Raw genomic sequence first — 21,489 nt, forward strand, 5'->3', positions numbered from 1 at the left:
TAATGATAGTTTACTGACCATGTTGTACTGTGGATGACTCTGAGGACTGTTTTATAGAAAGATTTTATCATGTTTCCTATCTTAATGTGTATTATAAATCTTTTGTTGCATTAGGCATTATTAAGTGATTTGGTCCAGAAGTGGTTTCCGGAGCTTCCTCTAATGTATTCTGATGTAGGGATAACCTGCTACATGGTAAGTCAGAGTAAGCAATTATTCCATTATAAACAGGCATTCATCGTTTAGATGATAATGTATTTGCCCTGTTTTTTGTCTTCATAGAATTCTGGAGGTCTTCTATCAGGTAGTATGGAGAGGGAGCTGTTTGATGCCGAACCACTAAAGGAACTTAGCAACAAACGCCCTCTAGTATGCACACACCTCCAAAACCAAAAAGTCTTACTCAAGGTATAGTATATGTTTGGTAATTTAGATGTGTATTAAGAACTGTTTTTCAGCACATTGGCCCAGATTTATCAAACTATGTGAGAGTAAATGTGGAGTGATTTTCCCACAGCAACCAATCACAGCTCAGGTTTCACTTTACCAGAGCTCGTTAGCTGAGCTGTGATTGGTTGCTGTGGGAGGCTTGCTGGGACTTGTGGTGCTGCTTTGGCTATCTGAGGCTGCCTGACCTCCTCTGCTGTCCCTTCCTAGTGACTCTCTACCTGCTCATTACTTGGCCTGGCCTGGCTGGGACTTGTGGTGCCTCTGCCCTTTTTTTTTGTGGGCCTGCTCTGGGAGATCCCTCTACTTTCTGGACTGTGTTCTGGGACCTATCTACCTGCCCCGTATGTGGCCTGCTTCATCTTGGGTGGCTCCCGCAGAAATAAGAAGCCCAAACAAGATGCTGAGGCCCTGCGGCCGACCTCTGACGGGGATGCCCTTTTCGGATGAGGGGTCCTCGCATTCATGTGGTCCTTCTCATGGAGATCCCGGCGCTCCGACCCAACCCCCCCCCCCCCCCCCCGCCACCACGTTGTCCGCACTGGCAGCGAAGGCCCTGGGTCGGTTCTCCAGATCTCAGGGCCGACCCCGGGGTGATTCTCCTGATCCGCCTCTCTCCTTGTTTGAGGGTTCTCTGACCCCCCTACAGCCATGGTCCCCTGACCGACCTGTATATGACGCTACAGCCATGGATCATCGGTTCTCTGAGTTGCTGGCTGCCTTCACCTCCTGTCAATCCATCATGGTGACCAAAGTGGATGAACTTCGGCAGGAAGCAGTTCCTGCACCATGAGACCCAAAAGCTTTGAGAGTGCACGGAGGAAGTGGAGCGCCGGGTCTTTACAACAGTCCACCCCTTGCCGGAGCGGGTTGACTCTCCAGCGCCAGGTCTCGGGAGTGCTGACTCGTATGGACGACATGGAGAACCGCCGGAGACGTAATAATATCCGCCTCATTGGCCTTCCTGAGAAGCTTCGTAATCAGCGGGTGCAGTTCACTGAAGTCCGATCTAAGCTGCGGGCAAATGGCTACCGACCCGATATGCAATGCTGTTTCCTGCTCGTCTCCGGGTGGTGGATGGGAATTCCACTAAGTTCTTCACTTCCCCGGCTGAAGCCCTTCATTGGATCGATGCAGCTCCTCCTGTCTGACCACGGGATTGAACTGTCCTGGACTGTCCTCCTCCTGGCTGCTCTCCCATACTGTCCTCTAGTTAGTTGGTAGGGAGGTAGGGTTGATAGGGTGGCCCTAGGTTCCGGCTTTTTAAGGCTTCCAGGGGTGTTACTCCTAGTTACTGGCCTTTTTTCTAGGGGTTGATGGGGTGGCGAGAGTGCCCTAATTTACTGTTTGGGTTCACTTGGTGTCTTGCCAACACCCGCTGTAGTTGTATTTAGGGTATAGGTCTGCACTGTGTTAGGGCGCAGTTGTTTTCTATGTCCCGTTTAGTGTTATACAGGGGTTCAGGGGGTTTGTTATGGTTCTGTTTTGTTGCATCTGTTCAATGTTTGTGCCCTGTCTGTCTGTTGGGTGTATGTGGTGTGTGTGGTCCCGGGTCCTGGTCCTTCCTCCTTCCTTCCTGCTTGTTCATTTGGATGTCTTCTGGGATGGGGACCCTTAAAGTAGTTAGCTGGAATGTTAGGGGGCTTAACTCCACATTTAAAAGGGCCTTATGCCTAGACTTTGTGAAACCTCAGTCTCCTTACCTCATCTGTTTTCAAGAGACTCATATTACGGGCCAAAAGGTACTTGCCCTGAAACGGGCATGGATAGCGCAGGGCTATCATGCCTCATTTTCCAATTATGCTAGGGGTTTTTAGTTGCCAAGTCCTAGCCGTTGCATGTCTCTCAGACGGCCTGCGATCATTTTGGCAGGTTTGTCATTTTACATTGTTCCATAGGCTCCTTATTCTTTGTTTTTGTCTCAGTCTGTGTGCCTCCTCCGTTTCAGGTATCGATATTGGACGTAATTACTAACAAATTGTTATCTTTTCCCTCTGACCCTGTCCTTTTGTAGGTGATTTTAATGTGGTTCCTGATGCTGAACTCGACCTCACCACTGCTCCAGACCCTGGCTCCTCCTCCTTTAACACCTGGCGTCTGAAGTTGGGTCTGACAGATTTTTGGAGATTAAAGTATCCGGATGCAACTTCCTTTTCCTTTTATTCTTCAGTCCATCGGTCCTTCTCCTGCATTGATCTGGCCCTGGCTTCTGTTGATCTGCTCCAGGCAGTAAGAGAAGTTTCCTACACCACTAGGGGGATCTCAGACCACTCTGCGATAGTAGTAGTCCTCAATCAATGTCCTAGTCCCCCTTCTCGTGTTCGGCGCATGCACTCTGGTTTGTTACAGGCTGACGCGATAGGGGAGGCTCTAAACGATACCCATACTGCTTATTGGGAACATACTGCTTCCCATCCGGACCCTTTAGTCCATATAAGGCTACAATACGGGGTGCTTTTATAGCGGAAGATTAGGTCAGCTATGGAACGCAGCCTGCTGGAGGAAGTGGGCATTTGGAGACGGCATATATCAGGGACCCCTCACCTGATAATGAACGGGCGTGGGCCAAGGCTCAGCGGTCCTTATTGGTGGTCCAGAAGGATATAGTCCAGCTGCGCCTGGCAGATAGGGAAGCAGCTCTTTTTCAGTTTGGGGATAAGAATGGGAAGTTGTTGGCTTATTTAGCGAGATCTCGCCGGCCTGTGGCTTCTATCCCTTGTATTAGGAACGGGGGGGGGGGGGCTGGTAGTGTCTGACCCCCAATTGATTAATTCGGTCTTTAGGGACTTTTATTCTTCCTTGTATTCGGCCCCTCCCAATCCCTTCCAGGGGGAAATTGTGTGTTTCATACAGGATCTACCTCTCCCTCGGCTTATTAGCTCTGAGGTGGAGGTGCTAGATGCCCCCTTTAGTGCTGAGGAAGTTGGGCAGGCTATTCCTGATATTCCCCATGGGAAAACCCTGGGTCTAGATGGGATGGTTGGAGACTGGTACAGGATGAATGAGGAGTCTTTGACCCCTATACTACTTAATTTGTTCCACTCAATTGTCTGTGGAGGAGTCTCTCCCTTATTCCATGAGAGAGGCGTTGATAGTTTTCCTTCCCAAGCCGGGTAAAGACCCTCTGTTGCCCGATTTTTATAGGCCAATTTCTCTTTTAAATGTGGATATTAAACACCTCGCTCAGATGTTGTCTAACCGCCTGCATGGTGTTATCTCCTCCATCATTCCTGACCAAACGTGTTTTATGCCGGGTAGGGCAACTGATGTGAATTTGAAGAGCCTTCAACTCAATATAGCGGCTGTGGGGGAGGGTTTTCCTTCTGGCGTGGTAGTTAGTTTGGATATCTATAAGGCTTTTGACTCGGTGGGGTGGCCTTTTTTATGGGAGGTCTTGGGTGCCTTTGGATTTGGTCCCATTTCTGTGCCTAGGTTCGGTTGTATGACTTTCCCAGGGCATGGGTTCGCACTAACATGGATGTCTCATCCTCCTTTATCCTGGGTCGTGGGACCAGACAGGGATGCCCGCTTTCTCCGTTTCTTTTCGCTTTGGTGGCTGAGCCTTTGGCAGCGGCCATCCGCAATGACCCTACTATCTGTGGCATCTCCCGAGGTTCAATTCTAGAGAAGGTGTCACTTTATGCGGATTATACGTTAGTGTATCTGGCAGATGCAGAGGGTTCTCTACTGTCCTTAATTGATCTTCTAGATCGGTTTGGATCGCTCTCGGGTCTACGGGTGAACTGGGCTAAGTCCTCATTGATGTCACTTTCCTCTACGATTCTCCCTCCCTCTCTACCGTCTGGGGTGCGGTTAGTCTTCCGATTCAGGTATCTGGGGGTGGAGGTTACAGCATCTCTGACAGATTATATCTCCCTGAATTTAGATCCTCTGTTATACTCCACCATTGAGCGGTTGAATGTCTGGTCCTCCCTCCCTCTTTCCCTGGCTGGCAGAATTAATATCTTTAAAATGATTTACCTCCCTAAATTCCTATATCTCTTTCATCTAGCCCCGGTTGTTCCCTCTAAGAAATATTTTAGGGTGCTTTGTGGTGCTCTGGGGTCCTTCTATTGGCAAGGAAAGCCTCCTAGACTCGGTTGGGCTCTTCTCCAGGCTCCGAAGCAACATGGTGGCCTAGCTGCCCCTGATGTGTATAACTATTTTCTCGCCTACCAACTGGTCTATGCAACGTGGTGGATCGACCTGGATTTGTTGAACTCTGCTACCGCCCTGGCTGGGGCACTTATGGGTTTGTATGAAGCTCTCACTAACTCATTGTACAGGTGCCACTCTCGCTCTGCTTTTTCTCCCCCTTCTGACTGTTGCTAAGGTTTGGTCTGTGGTGTCGAGTAGATTCCCGCAGCCTCTGGTCTCTCCTAGAGCACCCTTGTGGGGGAATGTACATTTGCCTCACCTACATGGGTTACATGGGGCCGGTTGCTGGGGTTCTCATGAAGTCAAATTTGTGATCCAGCTGCTCGCTGAGGATCAAGTTTTCTTATCCTTTGCGGACAAGAAGGAACGCTTTTGCATCCCTGGAAGTGCCTTTTATCAGTTACGGCATGCGGTTCAGGCACAGTTTGTCTCCCTGACATTTACTCCGGATTTTTCTGAAATGGAGCTTCTCCTGGGCACTATGGACCTCTCTTAACCTCTTACTAAATCCTATGCTCTCCTTCAGTCACTGGGGCCTAGCCCCTTTTCACGGGCCTTCCCAAACTGGGTGGAGGATGTCCCGGATTTAATGGAATGCCATTGGCGGGAGGTGGAGGGTACTTATTATTCTACTGTTGTTAGTAGCAGAGACATGTTGATCCAATCTAGATATGTTCTGCGGCTGTATTATACTCCTGCTAAGCTGAAACTTATTGGTGTGTCTCAGTCTGATCTGTGTTTCCTGTGCTCTTTGGAGGTTGGTACCTTTCTTCATGCTGTCTGGGATTGTCCTGTCATTACCTCGTTTTGGAGGGAGGTTGTGGGGTTCTTGGCAGATCATCTGCACTTCCCCTTTATACTTACCCCTATGGTATGCCTGTTAGGAGTCGTTAATGACATTGTTTCTGGTCCTCATAGACGCTTGTTAATTTGCTTTCTGCTATTTTGTGCCCGTAAGGTAGTGGTGATGTCCTGGAAGGATGTTTCTTCTCCCCCCCCCCCCCCCATCTAGGTGGCTGAATCAGGTGAATAGATATGTCTCGTTGTACCAGGCTTTGTATGTTAGTCGCAAATGCCCTGGGAAGTTTGACAAGGTGTGGACCCCCTGGCTTCTGCTGGATGCCTCCGCTGACTCTCCAGCTTGTTGGTCTAGTGTATCGTACAGTGTGTTTTGTTTCTTGGGTTGGGGGGGGGGGGGGCTTTCCCTGGTTGGGTCCCTGAGGCTTCTGTCTCATTGCTAGTGGCTTGCCTGTATAAATATGAGCCTCCCCTGTGGTGGTGGCGTTGGGCTCTGGGACCCTAAGGGGTTTGTTATTGATGTAAACCTTGTTGGTTTTGTGTTATTTAAGGTGCAAAACATTAATAAATACTTAAAAAAAATAAAAAAAAATAAAAAAGAAGTTGCATAAATCCTCCTGACCTGCGATTTTTCTTTGGCTGTATACCCTTTACTGTATAATCATGTCTCAACCCCCCCCCCCCCCCCCCCCCCAACACCATACGTTTTCTCACTCTCCTGTAACTACCTGTTGTTAGTTACTTTTACATATCCCTTAGGACCTAGCTGTGAGGAGCCTGTAGATAGCTGGTGTGCTGATTAGGTTAATCGTGCATATCCTGCCAGTTTGGTGCCAACCTGAACACAAGGTTTACATATAGTGAAATATCTCCCAGTTGTAGAAATGTTTTCCAGGGCCCCCCTTAGTAGCCATAGTTTATATGTTCCCCAGAACATGATCCCCAAATATTGGGTCTGTAGAATGCAAACATGACCCTGTCGTATCCATTGATTAAGCTGTATGTACCCTTGCCTTTGTGTCTGTCATAACCCCTTCATGTGTCCTGTCAAAATGTGCGTTATGATGTCACCCGATCAATGATTGTACTCCCATCTGTGTAATATCCTTTGGGTACCATGAGAGTTATGATTTATGGACTATCATCATCTGTGATTGAAAGGAAGTTGGAACATTTGGGAGGTGGGATGATGTGCCCTCCCTGTGGGCTGATCTAAGAAGAAGCTGGAGACCCCTCCTAACCCAACTCCCTGCTGCACTCCTAAAAGTAGTGGTCCAACACCATCTAAGGGTTACAAGTTTGGAGCCCATTCTGATTAGTACTTTATTCAACAACGTTAAATATGGAACTCTTCTGATTTTTATTCCTTTTATTTTGTACAACTGTTTTTGCACATTTTATATGTCTATTTCTTTAACTCTTATTGTAATTAAGTACTGTATCCTTTATGTACATTAAAGCCATAACTTTAATGCGTAGCCTTGTGTGCTCTAACGAACCTATAGCCCTATAGCTTATATAGTTGTATCAGTGTATAAGTGTGGCTCGTGCCTTTACCATAGTTTTGGTGTCATAAAGTGCAGAGTGTAAGAAGCTGTGTATGAACGGAGGTGTTCTATCGGCCTACTGATAGATGGTGGCAGTGTTTTTTGCATATGGCCTGGTTCTGTGGTGTGTGTAGCTAATTTCTAGGGCCTATTGTGATAGGTGTGAGTGAAAGTGGTTGTGGAAGCGGAGTACCCCTTAACCGTCACAGCCAATGTCACGTGTGCAGAGAAGACATGGGGACCTATAAACAGTGTGTATTTGAGTTGTGTCACTGGCTCATAAGGAAGCAGAGTGTGCTCAAGTGAGCCGGGAGTGAACGTGCCAAGGTGGATGCGTAGTGTTAGAATATTAGAGAAAATATTCTGTTGGTTTTTGTGTTTTTTAGTCCGTGCACTCTTTTCCAAGAGGTGTGGATATGTCCGTACACCCGGTCTAGGGGGCTGTACATGACAACCTGTGTGTCTGGGAGGAGAACAGGAAGCATGGAGTGGCACCACCGAAACGGCGCTGATATTCTAAATGTAAAAATATTTCTCTAGACAAGCCCGTTAAGCGCTGAAATAGTATCATTATACATGTAATATTGTTTTATTAACTTTGATAAAGTTGTCTCCTGTATACAACTGTCTCCACTGTGTATACTTGATTTATGTCATTATATTTTTTAGGGCTATTCCGTAGGTGCAGATACAGAAGAACAAGTAATTATGAGGGTGTCAGAATATCACAAGGCCTGGTCGCAACAGAAAGAGGAATCTGGGATTATGAAACTTCTCTACTTGTTTTTTTGCAAGGTAAATAAATCCTGGCATTCTATAGGATCATTGACCATGTAACTTCTGCACACACCTAGCCTAAATTAAAGGCGTCTACAAAAATGTATGGGGGTATAATATGTTTCTTTCAGGTTTTATTTGTGGCTGTAAAAATTGTCCTTGCAACAAATGGGTTGAATGGTATAGCATATATTTATTAACCAAGGTTTTTTTTGAGAAAATACCAAAAATATACTTACTTTATTGCACATTTTTCTCAGTCCGATCCTGTGGTATACCTCATGGTTCCCTTCTATCCGGGCGAAAGCTTGGGCTATATTCAAGCCAACAATAAACTGAGTTTATATGTAAGTACAATATTTTTATCTTAAATAATATGACCTCCTTGAAACTTATTGAACTGTTTATAATGAGTAATGCTTAAAGGGGTACTCTGCACCCCTAGACATCTTATCCCCTATCCAAAGGATAGGGGATAAGATGTCAGATCGCCGGGGTCCCGCTGCTGGTGACCCCCGGGATCTCGGCTGCAGCAACCACCTGGACGGCTTACACCTCACACCGGGAACGCTGGAGGCTTCGGATCCCGACCACAATGGCGGACGAGTGTGACATCACGGCTCCGCCCCGTGTGACATCACACCCCCGCCCCCTCAATGCAAGTCTATTGGAGGGGGCGTGACGGACCTCCCATAGACTTGCATTGAGGGGGCGGGGCGTGACGTCACACGGGGCGGAGTCGTGACGTCACGCTCGTCCGCCATTGTGGTCGGGATATGAAGCCTCCAGTGTTCCCGGTGTGAGGTGGAAGCCGTCCAGGTGGGTGCTGCAGCCGAAATCCCGGGGGTACCCAGCAGCGGGACCCCGGCGATCTGACATCTTATCCCCTTTCCTTTGGATAGGGGATAAGATGTCTAGGAGTGCGGAGTAACCCTTTAAAGGGACCTGCCTCCATGGAAATAGTTTGAAATCTATGTTCAGCCTGTTCTAGGGCAGAAGACTCATACATTTAAAAGCCATTTTTAATGTGAGCTTACATGCCCAGTTGGTGGTCCCATTCAGCGTTTTTCCGCTATCTCTACGCATGCTTATACAGTGAAACCTGTCAGTCACAGAGTAGGAGTACACACTGGACTAGCAGCTCCAAAATGAGCATGGGCTCTACAAAACATTCTAAATGTTTTCACAAAAAATTAGATTACAATTTACTCAGCTTGTCCTGCTCCATAACATGCTTCCTATAGATTGCACAGCATTTCCAAGGTGACAATGTCCCTTTAAAGGGGTTCTCCGGTGCTTAAACATCCTATACCCTATCCAAAGGATAGGGGATAAGATGCCTGATCGCAGCTCCGGGTGTTCGCTCCGGGACTGATTACCGGTGACCGCAGGGCCGGCGGCGTGTGACGTCACGCCTCCGCCCCCGTGTGATGTCACGCTCCGCCCCTCAAAGCAAGCCGACGGGAGAGGGCGTGATAGCTATCACGCCCCCTCCCGTAGGCTTGCATTGAGGGGCGGAGCGTCACTTCACACGGGGGCGGAGGCGTGACGTCACACGCCACCCGCCCTGCGGTCGACCATAATCAGACCCGGAGCGAACACGGAGTACCCCTTAAGCATTTCCCCTTTGTATCTAAATGCTTCCATATTTAGTATAGAAGTCTCATGGTAGTGCTTTCATTGTTTGTAATATTATGTTAGGCAAAGTGCTGCTGGGTATAGGATCCTTGAAGACAGAGTATTTTAGGTTAATAAATATATAAACTTGATTACATTAGCCTCTATGGACAAAATGTACACTCTTCAGCTGTAACAGAAAGGGCATATGCACAGAAGCTCAAACCTTGTCTGTATGCAGAGTTGTGCTGCAGCTTTTTCTATAAACCACAGTCAGTTTATGGGGCTTGTCTTAGGCCTCTTTTAGGCTGGGTTCACATCACGTTTTCTCCCATACGGGAGCGCATACGGCAGGGGAGAGCTAAAACCTTGCGCTCCTGCATGCCTTTCTATGTGCTCCCGTATGTAATTAATTCCAATGAGCCGGCCGGAGTGAAACGTTCGGTCCGGTAAGCTCATTTTTGCGCCGTATGCGCTTTTACAACCGGACCTAAAACCGTGGTTAACCACAGTTTTAGGTCCGGGGAAAAAGCGCATAAGGCGCAAAAATGAGGCGACTGGACCGAACGTTTCACTCCGGCCGGCTCATTGAAATGAATTACATACGGGAGAGCATAGAAAGGCATGCGGGAGCACGAGGTTTCAGCTCTCCCCTGCTGTATGCGCTCCCGTATGGGAGAAAACGTGATGTGAACCAGCCCTTGTATATGTCAGTTGTCTGTCAGCGCTTCACCTCGGTATGCATCGGAGGGAAACGGATTGGAGATCTGATCCCATTCATTTGAATGGAACAGTTCACATTCATCTGGTGTTTCAAGCTGGACGCCGGATGGTGAAACACGCCCCGTGGCTGCCAGACTTGCATGCATAATATTTAGCACCAGATCCTAAACAACTGATGCCAACAGATGCTCTTCTTGCATCAGTTGTAGTATCAGTTGCAGCTAGTTTCGACTGAGCCGGACAATGGACATGTGTAATTCTAGTTTTAAAGCTTTCATTGATTTTAAATTGGAGCTTCAGAGTAATGGTGCACGTAAAGATATTACATATCATTGCACAGTTCACTGTTATTCTGTTGCAGTCAGTGGAAGATGTTTTTGTTTAAGTGAGATTGCATAGTTTATGATGCGGAAATCAGCATGGTTTCCATATAAAAAATGAATAGTCATGTGAATATACCCCCTAAACTGTAGAAGAACTACTGTAGCAGAAATTTCTTGGAAAGTTAATAGAGTTCGGCAGGTTTGCAGAACTTTCCAAAAAAGTTTGCGGCGAACAGCTTCTCTGTGAATCAGCAATGAAATAACACTGCCTAAGAGCTCTAAAGCCCTGTATATCACTTCTAGGGTCACCTAGGAATGTATTCAAGTAGTCTTAGAGTGGTTAAAAGGCTGTCAATGAGAGTAAAGTTAAGTTATGGTGACATGCGGTAGCCCATGATAAGTATCCCTGGTTTTTGGCCGATGCCTGCCAGTGTTAAAATGTACATGGAGGTATCGGAAGATGCCGTGGCTTTTTCCAAGTGTTTCCAAAAATTATCCCTTTTGGAGGTAGCAACTGGTTTTTAGTCTGGCAAGTGAAGATGCATTGGATTTTTCTGAGAGTTCCAAAGTTGCAACAGGATTGGTGTCACAAAATAGTAAAGAAGAAATAGCTTGTGTGAATAGCCTAAAAATGATTCCTTTTTTAGGGATCATGTGTTGTGTATTAGCAGGCCTGGTTGGTAGTAGCAGCAGCAAGGGTAATGGTGGACTGGCAGTAGTTGAAGACAGCAGACAACAGGCTGTGGTGGACTGGTTGTAGTTGGAGTAGCCAGTGGACCAGACAGCAGATAGTGGTGGATCGGTGGGAGTTGAAGTAGCCAGCAGGCAGTGGCGGACTGGTGGGAGTTGTAGTAGCCAGCAGACAGTGGTGAACTGGTGGGAGTTTTGGTAGCAGTCAAGCAGTGGCAGACTGGTGGGAGTTTTGGTAGCAATCAAGCAGTGGCAGACTGATGGGAGTTGTAGTAGGCAGTGGCAGGCTGGTGGAAATTGTAGTAGTCAGTGGACAGCTCAGTAGGCAGTGGAGGACTGGTGAGATTTGTAGTGGACAGCAGGCAGTGGCACACTGGTTGGCGTTGTAGTAGTCAGCGGACAGGCCAACAGGCAGTGGTGGACTGGTGGAAGTTGTAGTAGCCAGTGGACAGCAGGTTTGGTGGCACTGTGTCAAATCAGTGGCATCTGGCACAGAAACTTAAATTCTTTACTGATCTATGCCTGATTCATTTTAACAAACGGTAGTTTTTCCATGTTTCTGGCTGACAATCTTGTTTGCTTAGTTCTTGCTACACTGGAGGGTGGACAAGACAAGACAGAACACCCATGGCAAACTGAGAAAGTTCTGGCAGGTGGTGTAATCTGGTGACCCAGAAGTCTTAGGTATGCATCAACCAGGTTGTTCAGGTGCTGTCTTTTTGAGGACGGTTTATGTTAGGGTGGAATACCGGATGAAAAAATGTTGTCATCATGTACTCCAATGTGAAAATGCCACTGCTGCTCCTGCCTCTTGCAGGAGTAGTGCTGGTAGAGGGGATTGGAGCATTGACAGTGTGGAGAGTGGACCCCAGCTCTGCAGGGGTTTGTTGCTGGAAAGCCAATGCAAGCTGGCTGCGTAGCTTCTCCCTATAAAAATCAAATGTATCTTCCTCCTCGAAAGGTAAAAATAAATTCCCCATTCTGGCTTTATACCGAGGGTCTAAGAATGTAGCTATCCAATACTCTTCTTTCCATCAAATACTTTAATATGCCTTTGTACGAGCAAGAAAATATACAGCTTCCCATGCTAGCTTTTCCGAGGGCCCGGCTGTGCTCTACCTTCGTTCCATACTGCCAAGGTTTGTAATCCTGGTCTTCACCATCATCATCATTACTTTTACCTTGTGTAGTTTCCTCATCCCCTATCCCTTCGACAGATTCCATCTCCAAATCCTCCTCTTCAGGTCCCACTTCTTCATCCTCCTCATCTAACTCCTCCTCAAGAACAACATCCATACTGCTGCCAGACAGATCCTCCATCCCTCCTTGCTGAATCATCTCTGTGAGCGTTTGCTGTAGAAAGAGCATCAGTGGCATAATGTCACTATTTCCACTGTTGTCCTTGCTGATAAATATTGTTTGCTCTTAGAAAGACCTGAGCATGTGTCTGATTAGCTGCCAGTGCCTAAGCTGAAAGTCAAACTGGCTCCAAAATTAAAAGTTCTCTATCGGCTCCATTGGGGGACACAGACCTTGGGTATATGCTGTTGTTGCTAGGAGACTTGACACTATGGAAACCAAAAAGTCTGCACCTCCAGGCATGATATACCCACCTACAGAGCCTGAGGTAATCAGTTTAAGCTTAGTGTATGCAGGAGATGGACACTGGTATGGGTTTTCCCCAGACCTGGTCTAACTTTATTTTTCTAGATCAGGGACGTTTAGTTTCTTATTTCCTTTTATTTTCCTGTTTTCAGGTGGGGACTCGGGAACATAGCGTTCACTGTTTCCCCATTTGCGATTGAGGGGGCACAGACATTGTGGATGTACTGTAAACCCCCTCTCGCCAACGGCCAGTGCCTGGGGTTTACATCATGGGTCTGGTGTACCACCTTTCCCTGCTCGTCTCGCTTTTCAAGCCCGGCATGATGCAATGGACAAAAGCTGGCTGAAGACTTCATGACTGAAGACTTCATTAGGTAAGTTCTTCAGACTAAGGTGAGTATATTTCCCCTTTTATCCTTAGGTGCCAGATTCACAACAGCTGTAGATCCCAAGTTTGTGGCCCACCTTTTTTGTATGGGGGCTAATGGGACTGGCCAGGAGGATTTTTTTTCCCTCCTTTTTGCCTTCTATGGGGGAAAGTTTTATTATGGGGTGAGCAGTGGCACATATATGTGTGGGCAGGTGTGTGTTTGGTGCACTGTATAACGCGGCTGCTTCTGCAGCCGCGGCGTGTCTCTCATTACTGCGGGCGCTCCTCCAGCCCGGCCGCACAGCGCCGTTTTTACTTTCACTTTGGCAGTGTAACTGCCAACGGCGTTCGCCTGCTCCGTTCCCCCGAGGCGCATATGCGTTCGCATGTGCGCTTGGGGCCGGGAGCGGGCGCCATCATGGATCGTGCTATTATTACTTAGGGGGCCTGGTGCGCTTTAGCTCCGCCCACCCAGGACCGCCAAAGCTTTTCAGGAGGGCGTGAAGACCCTCCAATCAGTGCTGTGTGCGCATAGGGTGTTGCAGGGCCATTCAACAGTGACCTTGTTACTAGCACGCCCCCTCTGGATATTGGTCCAGCATTTGCTCTCTTCTCTCCCTCTCTCTGCTGGATTTCTTCTCACAGCAGCAGCCTGAGGGACACAGACTTGGGTGAGACCATTCTTTTTTATTACTATGTCCTTGCCCCGAACTGTTCCTTCCTCTAAACACATAGCTGTATCACAAAAATGTCTGGTTCTGCTGAACCTACTTGTTCTGCCTGCACCACTGCTCCCCCAGACCACCTGGCTATTGCTACCCCGGATGTTCTACCAGACTCTGTGGGTTTGGCCTTCCCTCTAGCCTGGGTTTCTTCCCTCTCATAGTCTATATCCGACTTGGCGCAGGTCTCCCGTTCTGTGGTGACTGCCTTGGAGAGGTCCTCCCTCCATCGGCCCTCCGGGGAGACTCGCTCCCCTTCTCCCTATGCTTCTTGCAAGCGTAATAGGGGTGTTTCCTCTGAATCATCTCCGGGGGCTTCGGACAGGTACGGGGGTTCCCATCATAGGTCTCGCCCCGCTACCTCAGCTTATCAAAAGCGTCCCTCTTCCAGAGGACGCTCCCGCAGTCGCTGCTCTGGCTCTCCAGAGCCGCATACCGGGTCAGTCTCTCCCTCTTCTAGGGCCACCTCAACGCTTTCCCATTCACCTGGAGAGCTTGTGGATGAGGTTTCCGAATCGGCATCTGACTCAGAGGACCGCTCGGATTCTGCCGACACGGTGAACTCATTGGTTTCGGCCATAAGAGACACCTTTCATCTAGAGGACCCAGGATTTTCGGGCGTGGCTCCAGAAGTTGCCTTTCATTGTGCCCGACCTCTTCCAGGGCTCCCTCACCTCGTTCTCATTCACCTGGAAGAACTTGTGGATGAGGTTTCTGATTCAGCCTCCGACTCAGAGGGCTGCACGGATATGCCTGATGTGGTGTACTCATTGGTTTCGGCCATATGAGACACCTTCCAGCTAAAGGACCCAGGAACTTCGGATGTGTCTCCAGGAGTCTCCTTTCTTCGTGCCCGACCGGCACCTAAGACTTTCAGTTCTCACGCTGAATTTGATGCCCTGCTGGAGTCCGCCTGAAGGCACCCTGACAAAAAGTTTGAGGAAACGAAGAAGGTTCAAGCGCGGTATCCCTTCGCAAAGGACCTCATTGCTCGGTGGACCTCCTCTCCAACTGTGGATCTACCGGTCTCCCGCCTCTCTAAGGCGACTGTCCTGCTGTTGGGTAATGCGGCTGCCTTCAAGGATCCAGCGGACAAGAAGGTGGAGACTTTGTCAAAATTTGCGTTTGAGACAGCAGGTTCTTCCTTTCTTCCTGCTTTTGCTTCTGCCTGGGTGTCAGATGCCCTTTCAGTATGGTCTCCCAACTCCGCCAGGATAGTATTCAGGATCCCTCCAGGGGATTTATCTAGACTAGCTCTCCGATGCCCCTCCGCCGGAGATTTTCTGGGTTCTGCTTCCATGCGCAGCCGCAGTGCTACCTGGTAGCCCTCCTTCGCTCCATGTGGCTTATAGCCTGGAATGCGGACACAGCCTTCAAGAAGTGAGGCAACAGGCGCAAAGAGTTCCTTATACATCTGGATAAGGCTTGCAGAACCACTTTCCACCGGAAGTCCTCCTCCTTCCGGTCCTGCGGACCTTTGGTACCAACAATGGTACCTTCACGGGAAGAGGGCTCCCTCCTTCCTGACCCGTCCATCTCGGAGGTCTGCTAACCGTTCCGGACGTTTTGCGGCCCTATCAGGCACCCGTAGCCCTACCTCGGCCTGAGGGGTCGCCCCCATCCGCCGACTTTTCTCGGGTGGTTGGTCGAATTTGCCTCCTTTCCATCGGACTGCTTTTTTCTTTCCCGGACCCCCCTGTCCTCCTCTCTAGCGGAGTCATTTCGGGGCGCGTTCCAGTTCCCTTTCATCCAGGGAGTAATTGTCCCGGTTCCTTCAGGGGAACGTTTTCAAGGTTTTTTATTCCAACCTCTTTGTGGTCCCCAAGACGGGCGTTTCGGTTCGCCCAATCTTGGTTCTCGAGCATCTCCACCAGCATCTTCTGCTTACCATTCCAAATGGTGCTGGAGTCCATGGTTCAAGGGGAGTTTTTCTTTCCTCGGTGGACATCAAGGATGCCTGCCTCCACATTCCAATATTTCCCGGTCATCAGCGGGACTTCCGCTTTGCAGTTCCCGGACAGCCATTTTCTATTGTGGCTCTCCCATTAGGTCTTACCAAGGACCTGATGCCTGTGATAACCCTGTTACGGACAAGAGTTGTTTCAGTGATTCCTTACTTGGACGACCTCCTGATCAGAGCTCCAACCAGGGCCCAGAATCTGGGGAGTCTTAGTCTCAACCTCCAACCCTTGTTTTTTCTTCGGTTGGATGGTTAATTGTGACAAGTTCAACACCTCTCCTGGGGCTCCAGTTCGACGTGGCCTCTGCCCGCTTTCTACCCTGCCGGACATTCGGCTGACTCTTGTCAGGAGTCAGATAACTTCGGCATCCTGCTCCAGTTTCCATTTGCTTTTGCGTGACTGTCCTGGGTCTGTTGCTGGCGACCGTGGAGGCCGTGCCTTTCGCCCAGTTTCATCACCGACCTTTTCAACTGGTGATTATCTGCCGGTGGGACAGGTCCCCTTTGTCTCTCGACCGCAAGATCGTTCTCTCTCGACAGTCTTGTCGGTCCCTTCTATGGTGGCTTCGTTTCCCCCTGCTTTTCAGGGGCTCTCCTTCCTGCCGGTCTGTTGGACTGGGGAGGTGTTTTCAAGGACCGGCGGTCTGGGGCCTTGGTCCCCCCAGAAGCCCTTCTCCCCACCAACATGCTGGGACTAGGGCAATTCTATCTTTGCTTGCTTCTTCGGGAAATTCCCTTCTGGGCGGAACTCAAGTTTCCGACCATCTCAGCAATCTTCATTCCGGACATACTCAACTGGGAGGTGGTCTGTCTCAGCTGATCCTCAGCCATCCAAGGCGAGTGGTCCCTACATCCTGAGGTGTTTGCAGTGTCCTGCAACTTCTAGGGCGCTCCAGGCGTGGACCTCTACTCGTCCAACCACAACTGGAGCGTTCCTCTCTCTTGGTCGGGCTTTGCCCTACCTTATCTATTTCTTAGTCGGGCCTGGCACTACCTTATCTGTTTCCTCCCCTCATTCCAGAGTCCTGAGGAAACTCACGGCAGAGGGCGTTCTCGCCATTCTCGTGGCCCAGACTGGCTACGGTGGGCGTGGTACGTCGTCGTGGTCAGGCTCCCAACGACTTACCCTCTCGCCCAGACCTCCTATCTCAGGTCCCCTGTGCCACCCCTATTTAACGTCTCGGCTTTTGACGGCGTAGAGGTTGAGACCGCGGTTTCTCTTCCCAAGTGATTTGCACCATGCTGAGGGCTCGCAAGCCGTCCTCTGCGAAGATTTACCACCATACCTGGCTGTCTTATTTTTATTGGTGTGAATGTCAGCCTTTTTTTTCTCTGGTCGTGGTTTTCCTTCCCCGACCCCTTTTCCCTTTCCAGTCAGGGTTAGCCCAAGGGTTGGCTCTCGGCTCCCTTTAGGTCAAAGTTCGGCCCTTTTCATTCCTTTTCAACGTCCTCTGGTGTTCAATTCTCATGTCCAGACCTGCTTCAGGGAGTGGCAAACACTGCCCCTCCTTCTCGGTCCCCTTCTCCCCCTTGGGGCTTACGCTTGGTCTTAGGTGCCCTGCAAGGCGCTCCTTTTGAACCTTTCAGGGACATTCCTCTTCGCCTCCTTCCCTGGAAGGTGGCGTTCCTTCTTACTCTTACCTCTGTTAGGTGGGTGTCAGAGCTGGCAGTTTTCTCCTGCCTTTCTGCCTTCCTGGTTGTATACCAGGACAAGTTGTTTTCCGTCCAGGTCCGTCCTTTTTACCTGAGATGGTTTCGACTTTTTCATCTCAATGAGGATATCGTCTTGCCGTCTTTTTGTCCGGCCCCTTCTCATCCCAGGGAGTTTGCTCCACAAACTGTTTGTGGAGAGGGCGGTTCGGACATATCTCTGTCACTTCCTTTCGGCAGTGTGACTCCTTTTTTTGTTTTTCCGGAAGGTCGTCTTACAGGACGACCTGCTTCTACGGCCACCATTTTTTGGTGGATCCGGTCTTTTGGCAGGGTGGGCATGTTGAAAAACATAAGAATGGCTAAACAGAAAGCAAACTTTCCTGCACATGGCCAGCACAATCACAATTTTTCAAGAAATATTTGAGGACAAGATTTAACACTTGTACCATACAGAGAGAGTGTGTCTTGCCACCTAGATGCAGGACAGCCACGATGTTTGTGCCTTTAATGGGAGGTGGCAGATGCTTATTCACAGTGCACAGAGCCTTGCTTGTCCTGCTCGCGCTTCCTGTGTTTTGTCTCTGCACAGAAACATACAGGCAATGACTGCAGGGACAAGACAAACCTTTTTTCACCCATAAATATACACATTTTTTTAACTAATGTATATTCCTAATATTTATATGTTTATGTATACATTAGATAAAAGGTTTTTGTAAATGACAGGTACACTTTAAGGTACATGAAAGAGTTCATTTGGGAAAGAGATAGATGTTATATTTGCCTCCAATTTTTGGCTGTAGCTTGTTTGGGATGTGCTTTATGAACTGGTTCGTAAAGGCCACATCTCGCAACTTACAGGTCTTAAAGGATCTGCCACCTACACTATATTACCCAGGCAGTATTGTTGATTTTTCAGTACATCGTTGTACAGTATGTGTAGGTGCAGTGTATGTGTTTATACTTATGGGTAGAAATAACTTGTATAATAATTTATGAACTTTCTTAGTTTTTTTTTATTCCATAAATTGTGACTGCACTGTTGTGTTATACATGTTTTATGTTTTAGTTGATGTTTAAGTTGACATGTACATACATCTTGCTCTGCAGGAGGCTATGAAAGTGATGAGAGGGGTGGCACACGGCTTACATACACTGCATGCCTCCAATCTGATTGTTGGCTCTCTACATGAAAACAATGTATTTGCTGTGAACCGTGTGAGAGGCATTGTTGGAGATTTTGACTTCACAAGAGACGCAGTAAGTAAAAGTTCAAAGTTACTGTAGTGCTGACAAGTACAGTGATTGTTTTACTTTACCACCTATGTATTTGAAAGAGTGATGAAACACAGGGATGATCATATGTCACCTCTTTGCTCTTTGTTAACATCATTGCTTCTCATTCTGATCATCGTTTGTAGTCAGGATGATTGTCAGTTTAATTTACCAGTATCACATCCTGTACAGTCCAAAGGTTTTCTTTGTAACAAATTATAGACAATGTTGAAGTTAAGAGGCTATTGTATTTGAAACTTTTGTACCTGCGACGTGATTTAAGACCTTTCTTTGGAAAGTTTTTTTCAAATTTTTTTCCATACATATATTAACCCCTTAAGGACTGAGCCCTTTTTCACCTTAAGGACTCGGCCATTTTTTGCAAATCTGACCACTGTCACTTTAAACATTAATAACTCTGGAATGCTTTGAGTTATCATTCTGATTCCGAGATAGTTTTTTCGTGACATATTCTACTTTAACTTAGTGGTAAAATTTTTTGGTAACTTGCATCCTTTCTTGGTGAAAAATCCCAAAATTTGATGAAAAATGTGAAAATTTAGCATTTTTCTAACTTTGAAGCTCTCTGCTTGTAAGGAAAATGGATATTCCAAATAATTTTTTTTTTTATTCACATATACAATATGTCTACTTTATATTTGCATCATAAAATTGATGAGTTTTTACTTTTGGAAGACACCAGAGGGCTTCAAAGTTCCGCAGCAATTTTCCAATTTTTCACAAAATTTTGAAACTCGCTTTTTTTCAGGGACCAGTTCAGGTTTGAAGTGGATTTGAAGGGTCTTCATATTAGAAATACCCCATAAATGACCCCATTATAAAAACTGCACCCCCGAAAGTATTCAAAATGACATTCAGTAAGCGTTTTAACCCTTTACGGGTTTCACAGGAATGGCAGCAAAGTGAAGGAGAAAATTCACAATCTTCATTTTTTACACTCGCATGTTCTTGTAGACCCAATTTTTAAATTTTTGCAAGGGGTAAAAAGGAGAAAATTTTTACTTGTATTTGAAACCCAATTTCTCTCGAGTAAGCACATACCTCATATGTCTATGTAAAGTGTTCGGCGGGCGCAGTAGAGGGCTCAGAAGGGAAGGGGAGCGTCAAATGGTTTTTGGGGGGCATGTCACCTTTAGGAAGCCCCTATGGTGCCAGAACAGCAAAAAACCCCACATGGCATACCATTTTGGAAACTAGACCCCTCGGGGAACGTAACAAGGGGTAAAGTGAACCTTAATACCCTACAGGTGTTTCACGACTTTTGCATATGTAAAAAAAAAAAAAAAATTTTTACCTAAAATGCTTGGTTTCCCTAAAGTTTTACATTTTTAAAAAGGGTAATAGCAGAAAATACCCCCCAAAATTTGAAGCCCAATTTCTCCCGATTCAGAAAACACCCCATATGGGGGTGAAAAGTGCTCTGCTGGCGCACTACAGGTCTCAGAAGAGAAGGAGTCACATTTGGCTTTTTTGAAGGAAATTTTGCTCTGGGGGCATGCCGCATTTAGGAAGCCCCTATGGTGCCAGGACAGCAAAAAAAAAAACACATGGCATACCATTTTGGAAACTAGACCCCTCGGGGAACGTAACAAGGGGTAAAGTGAACCTTAATACCCTACAGGTGTTTCACGACTTTTGCATATGTAAAAAAAAATAAAAAAATGTACCTAAAATGCTTGGTTTCCCAAAAAAATTACATTTATACAAAGGGTTAAAGCAGAAAATACCCCCCCAAAATTTGAAGCCCAATTTCTCCCGATTCAGAAAACACCCCATATGGGGGTGAAAAGTGCTCTGTTGGCGCACTACAGGTCTCAGAAGAGAAGGAGTCACATTTGGCTTTTTGAAAGCAAATTTTGCTCTGGGGGCATGCCGCATTTAGGAAGCCCCTATGGTGCCAGGACCGCAAAAAAAACCCACATGGCATACCATTTTGGAAACTAGAGCCCTCGGGGAATGTAACAAGGGGTTAAGTGAACCTTAATACCCCACAGGCGTTTCACGACTATTGCATATGTAAAAAAAAATTATAATAATTTTTACCTAAAATGCTTCTTTTCCCAAAAACTTTACATTTTTAAAAAGGGTAAAAGCAGAAAATACCCCCCAAAATGTGAAGCCCAATTTCTCCCGAGTACGGCGATACCCCATATGTGACCCTTAACTGTTGCCTTGAAATACGACAGGGCTCCAAAGTGAGAGCGCCATCCCTAAATTAGGGATTGCATAGGGGTGGACATAGGGGTATTCTACGCCAGTGATTCCCAAACAGGGTGCCTCCAGCTGTTGTAAAACTTCCAGCATGCCTGGACAGTCAACGGCTGTCCGACAATACTGGGAGTTGTTGTTTTGCAACAGCTGGAGGCTCCGTTTTGGAAACCGTGGCGTACCAGACGTTTTTCATTTTTATTGGGGAGGGGAGGGGGGCTGTGTAGGGGTTCAACGGCTGTCCGACAATACTGGGAGTTGTTGTTTTGCAACAGCTGGAGGCTCCGTTTTGGAAACCGTGGCGTACCAGATGTTTTTCATTTTTATTGGGGAGGGGAAGGGGGGCTGTGTAGGGGTATGTGTATATGTAGTGTTTTTTACTTTTTATTTTATTTTTTGTGGTAGTGTAGTGTAGTGTTTTTAGGGTACAGTCGCACGGGCGGGGGTTCACAGTAGTTTCTCGCTGGCAGTTTGAGCTGTTGCAGAAAATTTGCTGCAGCTCAAACTTGCAGCCCGATACTTACTGTAAGCCTCCGCCCATGTGAGTGTACCCTGTACATTCACATTGGGGGGGACATCCAGCTGTTACAAAACT

At 47.5% G+C, this 21,489-nt stretch overlaps 1 protein-coding gene across 4 annotated transcripts in view; it reads left to right on the top strand.

Annotated features, from left to right (window-relative positions):
* The window catches only part of STK31 (serine/threonine kinase 31), a 182,190-nt gene that overhangs the window by 123,282 nt on the left and 37,419 nt on the right, over positions 1–21,489 (top strand). For all 4 annotated transcript variants that reach the window (XM_056519806.1, XM_056519807.1, XM_056519804.1 and 1 more), the window contains exons 17-21: positions 115–195; positions 283–408; positions 7,620–7,745; positions 7,988–8,074; positions 18,501–18,650. In XM_056519806.1, the coding sequence (XP_056375781.1) occupies positions 115–195; positions 283–408; positions 7,620–7,745; positions 7,988–8,074; positions 18,501–18,650 (570 nt within the window). The remainder of the gene's footprint in view (positions 1–114; positions 196–282; positions 409–7,619; positions 7,746–7,987; positions 8,075–18,500; positions 18,651–21,489) is intronic.

The sequence above is a fragment of the Hyla sarda genome, chromosome 5 (genome assembly GCF_029499605.1).
Source record: "Hyla sarda isolate aHylSar1 chromosome 5, aHylSar1.hap1, whole genome shotgun sequence".
In the NCBI taxonomy this organism is placed as follows: domain Eukaryota; kingdom Metazoa; phylum Chordata; class Amphibia; order Anura; family Hylidae; genus Hyla; species Hyla sarda.